At 36.5% G+C, this 11,468-nt stretch overlaps 1 protein-coding gene across 1 annotated transcript in view; it reads left to right on the top strand.

The window, feature by feature from the left end:
* The first annotated feature begins 988 nt into the window (after window positions 1-988).
* Window positions 989-11,468, top strand: part of LOC145692175 (methyl farnesoate epoxidase-like) — a 52,873-nt gene continuing 42,393 nt past the window's right edge. Inside the window, exon 1 of the mRNA XM_081767473.1 lies at window positions 989-1,070. Coding sequence (XP_081623599.1) covers window positions 989-1,070 — 82 coding nt within the window. The remainder of the gene's footprint in view (window positions 1,071-11,468) is intronic.

The following is an 11,468-nucleotide window of genomic DNA, read 5'->3' as shown; positions in this document are numbered from 1 at the left end:
GATTTACGTATTATGCAAGTGAATAGCCCTTAAAACATAGATGCTAACATAAAAAACAAAAGACGCAAAATACGAAGTAAAAGAGTAGACTTGGGATATTATGCAACTCAGGTCTTCAATTACAATTGATTTTTGCTTGCTTTACGTTGCGTTGTTTTAAAAACTTATACGAAATTTGGTATGGAAGACTGCCTCGGATAACAGTTTGTTTGAGCTCATTTTTTCCACAAAACGAAGCCTTGCATTTCTTTAGAAAAAAAGAGATTGACTCCGAAATCACAGTTTTTCCTTTTTAATTCCGTTGAGTAAACAATAAATTTGCGTTTTACACACATAATAAAGTAATACTACAAGTAAGTAATTTATGAAGGAGAAATATGCATAATAAAATGCAATGCTATTGAGGATGTTTACACGATTAGTTATTGCTATTTTTGAAAATCGTTCTGTTTCGTCACATACGTGGAACTATAGCTTACGGTGCAATTTGAACTACCTTAATACACATTGCTCCTAAACCGAGAATTGGAATCGAGATCTCGTGGATAGCGGGTTCTCACAGTAGCTACAATACCGTCAGAAGCAGTGTGAAAACAAACATGTCTTCTTAGCTAAGAATTAGGTTCATAATATTGATATAGCAGATAGAGTGTCTCTGTCCACTAGTTGAGAAACGGAGTCCATCAAAATTTACCGCTAAACACTCACCATGTTACAATACACAATGGAACTTACTTTTCTCGTAGTTATGTATCTCACTATTCGAATATAATATTTCATAATTATAGAATAACAGCATATATGAAAATAATGAAAAATATTTAATTTTATTTATTAAAAGAAATGTAATGCAATCAAAAAGAGGTAACAAAATACTCACAATATAATATGTATTATTAAATTGTAAGTGTAAATATGGGCTATTAAATCTTATTACTCATTGGATCATATAGTTAAAAAACTACTATTACTATTATAGGTGGAAACAATGTGGCTGTGGTATATGGCTCTTCTCCTAACTGTTGTGTATACTTTAATGAAAAGAATGCAGAACAAGCGACTACCTCCAGGTAAGAAAAAAACTTATACAATATACTGTATGTATACATTGCTGTTTGTGGAAAACGTGGTACCAGGGAAGGCGCGTGAAAGAAAGAAATGTGTAAAACAGATTTCCTGAATGACTACGCAGAAATAAATACTACGAGGGGTGAAAGTGAATCTGAAAATGTAGGGGAGAGCATGACGTTGCGCCGCCGCCTATCGTCTTTGGTCATTGCATTTTTTTCTTCAAAAAGTGAGTGGACGCCACAAATATTTTCTGGAAGTTGGAGGACGATATCCCCAACCGTTCACTCTTACTTTGCTCCTGGTTACAACACTTCTAACTTTGATAAGTTAATGCTAATTGAAGTTACCAATTATTGCAATAAAATCCCTCTATATCTCACACAGAATCATATAGGTGACGGATGCGTTAATGTGACCTCGCTTGTCCACTCTTAGTAATCTATGAGACACGAATCTTGTCTGCTAGCAAATTGTAATAAATAAATTTCAAACTACTTTATCTCACTATGTTCGATGGAGACTGTTAGACGATCGTGAGATAGAGGGATTTCTTTTCAGAATCAACGAAAGCCACAAAGAAGCAATACGTGCTTTAATCAAGTATTTACACAGACAAGTCCATATTCTTTTTTCTGCGTTCCTGTCGAAATAACCTACTGAATACCGCTGCAAGGTACGTCTTAGGTCTGCAGAAAATACGTATGTTATTATGTGTTTTCTACCTCATTTAGTGTTTCATTAACCAATTGTCAATGTGTATGCCACACTTCTGCATATTGAGTTTATTAATTTATTATTGTTATGGCCACATATCACATGTGACGAGACATAACGATGTTTTTCACAAGTTTTTAATTCGCTTGAATATACTAATATATATATGAGTTTTTTTTATACTTTCATCTTGTGATATTACTTCGTGCAAGAAACTGAGTAGGCTCCTCACCCAATGGACGTTCCATCTCGATGAAAGTGTAATCGTTGGTATGTAATATCCTGCCGTACAACTCCTGCTCCTTTGAACGCATTGCAGTGGACACACTATTGGTACTATAAAATGACAAATGTCATTCTGGCTTTCCAACAGAGCGTTGTGTCAAGGTGTGCTATTAGATAAAGTATATCTGTCCTGTTCCTGTACTAGATGTGTAAACAATAGTAATTTTGATGATGCTATACAGACCTATTTGAAAGGAAACATCAGGCAATAATATAATTACGGTAATGTCCATTAATATTACCTTATCTTTTTTTTTAAAAAAAAAAACATAATCCGAACAGTTGCACGCATATTTTAACTCTATGGCCTATGCAACGCTCTGGTTGAATGCCGCAATTAAAAACCCACTTCATGGGCTTATGTCCTTTTTCAATTGGATCCAGTTTCTACTTTGTATTTCTATTTCCAAGAGATCCATCTGTGCATAGATCTTCTTCATGATCATTTTTTGATTGGATTTCTAGTGTTCTACTGTCTTCCGTTCACGCTGCATGATCTGTTCTTTGTGACTCTTAAAGCTTTGATTACTCCATCAATGTTTTGTAAACAGTCTAAATTATTTGGCTCCTAATTTTGAAGCCTACCCCATTCCCCCATTTTCATTCCAAGAATATCCCCCTCAGGATTTTCTTATTAAATACTTCCAGTCTGCGTTCCTCCTTCAGACTGATCATGTTTCGTAGCCTTACAGAACAAAAGGCATGATTATATACATTTATTCTTTTGCAATATAAAATTATGGCTAATATTTTACAGAATGTACTAGTAAATCCAATCATTTAAAATATGATCAAGTAATGACAGTTTTACGATGATAATCCTATACCTCATACCTGCAAGCATTTTTTAATATTATGTTTTTTTATACTACACAGCTAGAGTGTTTACCTTACATTTATCGAGTTTGTTAATGTAGTAAATTCGTTATCACCTTCCTGGTCATGATGATTTTAACGGGTTTTACTCATATTTCATTTCCTCTTATTGGAACAAAATGTAGCAGATTTTGTACATCGCTCTTAATATGACAGCATACATCCACAATCAGTTAATATCTACGCGATAAAATTGAAACTTGTAGCTCGTGATCCGTATTACTATGCTTAGCGTTCATTAGTTTCAATACTGGTTGTCAACGGTAGCCTGTTTCGTACTATCCCTATTTTCCTTAAAGAATATTTACTATTGCGTACTTTGGAACACGGTTGAAGTAATTTTGGATAAATTGAATATATATTTTAATTTTGAGATTTGAAAGTGTATTATGTAATAATTTCGAGAAAGCCTTCAGAGGAACGGACTTGAAAGATCTCTTCCAACATTTGCAATGAATCCGCTATTGTAAATTAAATATGGCGTAAACCTAAACTCCATTAGTTTTCTGTATAAATGCAGACTCTATAAAAGTAACGAATGATTTTACACATGATTAGTGCATAAACAAATTAGACTCTATTAAATTATTTTATAAACCGCAATTATTAAAACGCTCATACTCCTAGGCTCTTTGTGACTACAGCATATATCTATAAGCTATTACTGTAAAGCATGAATCTAGACTTTCTTTTACCATTCTTAAATCTAAATTAAATTAGATATCTCATAAATGTATAATCTAGTCGACTAGAACTAACATCTGAAACCTGATACCCTGTAGTGTAACTGAATAAGGATTAAGCTTATCATTATAGTTCATTAGAACATTATTATTCGGATTCTAATTAAACTATTAAATATAGTTCTTTACTAGAACCGCACTATCACCACCATTAGTCAAACACATCCACTAGTTATTATCTCAAAATTGAATATAAGTTACCGAATAGTTCCAACTCTTAAATCAATCTTCTTAGTTTTACCTTGATTTATCAATACAAAGGTCCTCTCGTCTCTGTGTCTATCGTAATTTGGCCTTGGACTGAACTTTACTAACACATAAGCTAAGATGAAATGAGCCACTTTGAGCTTATGAATAAGCTATTAATAAGTTCGTAGAAGTAAAAAGAAACTACACAAATGCGCACACGATTTAAGAAAAAAATCCACATTGAAATATTGAACACATAAAACGAGCTTTCCCCGGAACTAAAATTGACCAGACAAACTGCCTATTGGGGTTCTCTAACTCGAAAAAGTTGCAAAAAGAAATAAGGTTCTAAAAATTTGACACCAGAACAAGGAATATTCAAAGTGATTACGAATTCATTTAAATTGCCTAACATTTCTTCTAAACACAGTAATATCAGCGATGACACTTCACCTCTAACTTCGTACGTCTCCATTAACCCATGCAACCATTCAACACTACGCAGAACAGGAAACGGAGCGAATCTGGGATTTCTTCCAATAAGATTCTGGAACTTCTGGAAATTTTTCAATGTCAACGTTGTTTAATGCTTTTCCTGCAGGAAGATGAACTTGAATTAAACTGTTGCCATCACTAGTCTAACAGTCTACTAGATCCAAATTGAAATGTTGAGAGTAAAGACCAACAAAGTTTAAGCTATGTACAGAAAACTGTTTCAGCCTAATGGTAGAGAAGTACAGACCCATGTCACAAGTCGTAAAACCCCGTTTACTAGCGATCATGTTCGATGTGAGAGCCCCGTTGGTGAACTAATGCACGACATCGTAGTTTCCACTGAAGAAGACTTCTATTGAGCACTACCTGATCCAATTTCGCAAACTCCTCCTTACCACTTTCCAAAGCCACCTAGTGTGGTCGAACGACTCATTGATGTTCCGTTTGAGGAGGCCAAAAGCACAGAAGTCCATAGGGGATGCATCTGGTGACTTGACGGGAATGTCTCGAAATGGGATAGCCTTTACATATGTCTCCTGTTCCATACGTGTCATGTAGGCCACCGTTCGTTTGCCAGTGTGGCTGCTGGCCTTGTCCTGGTGGATGAACACTTTGTCAGTGTCACTGCCATACAAAGTCGGGGTATGTTGGAGATAGATGTTTTACAGTAAATCCCCGATATAATATGCTGCATTCACCTTGACATTTGATGACACCCGATGTATCGGTAGCTTTACTTTTGTACCCGTCACTACCGTAAATCCCTTTGAAAATCTTTCCTTGCAGGAGCGAACCCACTTTGCATGATCAGTTCCATCACAGTGGCGGAAGCAAATTACACGCATTTGCTAGGATCCTGTCAAATAGACCCATGCTTCATCTAAGGTGTTCACATAACGCCATTTCTCGCCTGCCAGGTAACCTTCATACAGCCTTTTGCATGCCACCCGCCGTTCTGCGATGTGCGTTGGTTTCAGAACATGGACCCACCGCTTGTGTGCACTTCTGAGTCCCAAATTGTCGCGTATGATTCGTTGTACAGTTGCAGTTTACCGTCCAAGACGCCTCGCTATGTCATGTTAGGTAGGTGGGTTCTCCTGGGTCACAAACCGGCGGACCTTGGCAATGACGTCTTGACTGCGTTGTGGAGCCGGTTGCTTCTTTTGGCCCTTTTGACGACGTATGGCAATGGTTTGCTCTGGGTTTGCATTGTGATGGATGCCTACATTAATTCCCTTTTCAGACACTATGAAATCTTTATTCTTGCACTGTGTTCTTATTCGGCTATAGCTGTAGCTTATATCAGAAAGTGCTACGATGTAGCCTTCCCAAAAAGAGTCGATTTTCGGCTGCGGGGGCGCGTTGGCTCAGTGGTAGAGCGTTCACCGCTGGTGCTTGGGGTCCCGGGTTCGATCCCAGCCCCCGCCAAGTGAACTTTGTGGTGGACAAACACCGTGCTCGTGGGTTTTCTCGGGGTTCTCCCGTTTCCTCCCACTTTCTTCATTCCACCATTTCACTCATCTCTCATTATCACCGTCTCCTTTAGCCTAACCGGCATAACCGTGGGACGTAAAACTTAAAGATTTCATTTCATTTTTTTTCGATTTTCGGCTGCATTCTGCTCACACACGTCTCTCCTCTACACGACTTATACACAAGTGTCTGGCTACTCCGTACTGCGTGCGTAACGTTGCTGAAGCGAAACTAGCACCTCTGGTGGCCACTGCAAATTGCTACCACAAGGATGGAAAAGCCTTCTGTATCCAGCCATAGCGTTTGAAGTCCTTAGGAACTACTTTAGTTTCATTTATTGATCTGTCATGCATAATTCATTTATTAACAGTCATTCATGCTGTAAATAATATCAACTTATTATGATAATCCTAATAATAATAATAATAATAATAATAATAATAATAATAATAATAATAATAATAATAATAATCGTTACTGTGCAAAATTTAATAATTTTCATATTAATTTGTGTGACTTAATAGTGAAGAAATTTATTAAAATTTCATATATTTTTAACTTTTAGAACCAATGTCACTTCCATTTCTGGGAAATTTTATCTACTTTTCTTACCTTTGGATACAATTTCGTTCCTGGAGAAGAGTGATGAATTATGTGTGCGAGAAACATGGTTCAGAAGTCACGTTGAATCAATTTGGTTTCATTCAAATAATTGTCTCCAAAAGGGAATTCATTCGTGATATTCTTACAAATAGAAAAGCAGAAGGAAAGGACATGCTCCCAATCTATAAGTATGTCTATCAAGACAATGGAGGTAAGTATTTTTTTTTACTAATCATATGTTTAGAATAACTCGTGCTTCTACACCTATAATTGTGGTAAATTAACTTGTATCCCCATCGACAAAAGTGCCTTTTCATCGCCGTGACGCGTATGTGAACGCGTAGTACTACAAGGAAGGGATGGTTGGATAAGAAGTTGTGGTTAAGTTTCAAGCGTTTTTATTTTGACTAGGGAAATAACGTAGGTATAGGGAGTAAAGGCACAGGTTTGAAGCATCAGTGCACTGCAGTCTCTGTAAAGATTCGTATTCTCAGTTTTTCAATTTATTGCCTTATATGTTAAATTAAACAATACATCATCTATTACTGTTAGCATAGATCGTCTTACTTTCTGTAATTGCCTCTGTAGCCCATTTGTCAAAACATTAATCTCCAGACATGATGTAGAGAGACGAGAAGGAAAGAGATACAGCACCTGTAAAATGTATGTGATTGAATAAGAGACTATATTAAACAACTGAGCTAATAACTGCTACTAGCGCTTTTCACTCTTGAGGAATTTAGTACAAAAATTTCTCGAGAAACTTTTTTAAGTCCTAAAGTGTGCATGAATTCTTTCATTCGCCTCACTAACCTTAGTTTAGAATGGAAACTGATTAAGCTGAACGTGAATATGTTTTGTAGTCGTAAAGCAAGGGCCGTAATAAATGTAAATAAGGTTCTTATTATACAGTATATATATATATATATATATATATATATATATATATATATATATATATATATATATATATATATATATATATGTGTGTGTGTGTGTGTGTGTTTGTATGTTTGATTGCATGTCAGAAGGACCTTGTCAAAGCGGCCCCGGTATAAAGGGTCCTCGACAAAGTGGTCCGAGTCAAAAGGGCCCCGATGGAACGGTCTTCGCGGGAAGAGGGAACGAGTCAAAACCACTAAGCGTCAAAAGAGCCTAGGTAAAAAATCTCCGCTACAAATGGGCCAGAGTCAAAAAACCTCTGTGACAAAACGCCCGAGACAAAAGAGCCCTGTGTCAAACGAGCTTGGGTCAAAAGAGACCCCTGCTTCAAAAGGTGCTGAATCAAAACATCACCGCGTCAAAAGGCCCAGGTCGAAAGGGATCAGCGACGAAAGGGCACGAATCAAAAGGACCCCGCTACAATAGGGCTGAGCCAAAACAGCACCTCGTCAAAATGCCTGGATCAAAAGGTCCCCAAGAAAAAGGATCCGAGTCAAAGGTGCAGTGCGTCCCGGGCCAAAGGGCCCCATCCCAATACGGCACGGGTTAAAACGGTCACGTCAGAAGGGCCCGGGTCGAAACGGCCCCACGAGAAAAAGGCCCGAGTCAAAAGAGCCCCGCGTCAAAGGGCCCCGCGTCAAAAGAGCCCGGTAATTACAATTCAACGGGTAAAATGCTTGAGGTCAAAGCAAGAGTGGAAATCATTCATGCACAAGGGAATAGTGTCTCCTTAGTAAGTTGAAGCTTTTGTGGAAAGGAATGAAAAATATACGTGGTTATTAGCTACAAATAGAAAATGTGAATGGTGATATTAATTTTGTTCGGTTGTTGATTGTACTGTAACAATCACTATCGCTTAAGTCGTTCTCCATGAAACATTGCTTGCACTCCTGTCTTTCTGAGATTTTATTCTCGTGATATAGTCCAATCAATCTTTATCTATTGTTGAGTTTCCCCCTAGTTCTAAAATTCTATTTCTAGCCCTGGATCAGAGTATATTATGGTAAATATTCTAGGGAAAAGATTAGTTTAATTTTGCTGTGAGAAGACGCATGTGGATCTGCATACAGGGTCAATCAAAAATATTGAGACAGAACAATAATATCAGCATGCGTGAAAGGAGAACGAACGTGTTACAATTGGTATTATTGCAAAACCTTCATTGATTTGGAGTGTAGCCACCATTGAAGCCATCTTGAATTCCGCCATATTGCAATATCACACAATATTGTTTTAAATATAAAAGGTTATGATTTTACACTTTAACGTACACTTGAATATTCCTAGAAAGAGAATATGTACTCATTTTTGACACATCATCTGTTTGAGACAGTGTGTGCTATGTTATATATATATATATATATATATATATATATATATATATATATATATATATATATATATATAATTGAAATAATGTATCATGACAGGGCAGAAACACTGGGACGCATAGACAGAGGAAAACAAATGTTCAATTCCAAATATTGTATAGCACACAATATTTTTAAATAGAAAAAGGTATGTGTGTCACATACATTGATGCAAGAATCTTCCTACAAAGTACATTCTTCGTCCGTTTCAAGGCATCGGAGTCTACATTATTTATTATTTCGTATTTTCTACGGATAATACGCTACTATTATAAGACTTCCTCTGATGGTATTCATAGCTAAAAGGACAAGTAGAAAGAAGTGAATCCTGAGCAAACTACAAGAAGGATCAGAAACAATCATACATCTTTACGCTGACTAATAGAAAGATGAGAAAAAATAGTAATGTTTTTTCCTTCTGAGTACTCATATCTTTTTAGGGAATCTATACTTGACACAGCATGTCATTTATATCTACGCAGTACGTGACATGTATGTATGAAGATGATAAATATTCGTGAAACGTAAACAGAAGGGACTAGTTCTATGCTGCTGTGTTTCCTCCCGTCAACGGCACGTTCAACTGCAGGAACTGACCTTGATAGGTATGCCGCAACTAAAGTTATCTCCTTGACTGTACCCCTTGGATCAAGAGGGCAATGGGTCTCATACTTCTAAGTATTTACAGCTATACAGCGAATTTTTGCGTTCCGTTTCACTCCCTCCCTGACCCTGGCTGTGTTTCCTAAAACGTTGTTTGCATAATCGGGTAAGAGGTAATACATCCTTGTACATCTTGAGAGAGTGGGAGGGAGTAACATATAAAATGCTCAAAACGACGACCGATGTTAATGTAGAGTTCATAGTTTCTTGATAGCTGAGTTGGTCAGGCGTAATGCGATCAGGCATTTTCTGTTAGTGGTTTCGGTATATGTGTCTACCAAGTTAATGAACCTTATCTGCCTAGAGTAATTGGTTAGTGTGTAATCGGTAGCTATTTTTGGTTTTTCCATGATCATCATTTCAAATCCCTTACCTTATCGTAACATTTTTATGTTTTTGAAAAGCTTGATTTTGTCAATTCGTTATTTAATAACGTTTCCTTCTAATCACGTTCCTTAGTATTCTTCATTCTAATTAATTTAAATAATTCCCACAATTCAGAACTTTGACTTTAAAAATCTTTACAATTATCAATAATTGTATAAGAAGAGGAGACTTCATTTCTAACCATTGTCATAACCGGTAGGGAAAACATATAAAAAAATCGAAAATCTAATTAAATATAGTTTATAGTTTATAAATATAGTTTATAATATATATGGCTAAACTTTAATGGAAAATTCCTAAAATAAAACTTTTATTCAGAATAGTCTCTGTAACTTACACGTAGAAAATAGCCAGAAATGATGAACGTAAACTATTAGTTCTCAACCCAAATAGAAGATGCACTCTTTGCTTCATGAAAATAATAAAGATTTACAAAAATAATTACGGAGAAGTAAGTTGATGACATTTACTGAGCGAACGAAGGCTCAAGGCATTTACGATACGAGGCATCCTGACTAGCGAGTTTGCAGTACCACTAGACGAATGCCGCAATACCTTTAATACATACACCGTCAGGTTAGACCAATTTTCTTGATAAGTTCGTTCTTATGTTGTTAATGTTTCAGCATGAAATGGCCCATTTGCTGCATTGAAAATATTTTAGTAAATAAAATGTAGTAGATGAACGGTTAGTGTAAGGTCTCCTACTTGTATAGCCTAGGTTCAAATCCCGACCGTTTTTATTGATTTATCCTTTAGCTACGTTCATATATTCCAGAAGTTCAATTTTGAAATGCATGTACCCACAGCTAGTTTAAACTGAAATTATTTTCAAATATATTTGCTATTACATGATTTTGCTTTACTTGGGATGTTTCAACTTTAATATTAGATATTACAACCTTAATGTAAATCATTTCCCACGTCATGATGAAATATTTCACAATAACGATAGTCGGACGGTAATACAAAGTTCCTTTGTTACTGTAATATATTGCTCCCGAAAAGCAGAAAGATGCTAAGCGCCATTCCCGTTGATTTCCAGCTAAATGCATATCCTGACTTCCCATTTCATATTTAATGTTGGCAGAAAGGAGACAAGTGGCAGGATATAGTATGAAAGGTCTGCAGTGAAAACTGAATTCTATAGAAGATTGAAAGAATCGGAATTAATTAGTATTTCATTCGTTTTTATGCTCTCCTGAGAAATTTGCAGTTTGGCGCTTAGCACCTTTCTGCTTTCCGGTGGAGATATGTACACATATTTAGAAAGTTCTGACTCAGAAAGAAACGTACAGTTGAACGTACCATGCAACATGGACGTCTGCAGGAATTTCAAAAGAATTTAGCATACGTATAAATTACCATCTGAAAAATTTACCAATAAAAACTTTCCAACCCTCAAATAAATTCTTGATTACGCCCCTGCAAAACAGTGACGAGTTGAGGGAGTGATAAGCGAGTAATGTCTCCGACGGGTATCCTTCTATCTCACCTAACGGTTTGTCAGTCACTGATGTCTCCAAAATAAGACTATCAGCCATTTTAGGCGAAAGGTGAATTCCCATCTTGCCTAAATTGGTGCTAAGATGCACGGAGACAATATCTGCACTAACGAGGGAATTCTTGTACTAGGATTTTAAGCACCAACACTAAG

The sequence above is a fragment of the Thermobia domestica genome, chromosome 8 (genome assembly GCF_964235325.1).
Source record: "Thermobia domestica chromosome 8, izTheDome1.hap1.1, whole genome shotgun sequence".
NCBI classification, from domain to species: domain Eukaryota; kingdom Metazoa; phylum Arthropoda; class Insecta; order Zygentoma; family Lepismatidae; genus Thermobia; species Thermobia domestica.
The sequence above is the reverse complement of the archived record's forward strand: the minus strand, read 5'-3'. Positions and strand labels throughout refer to the sequence as shown.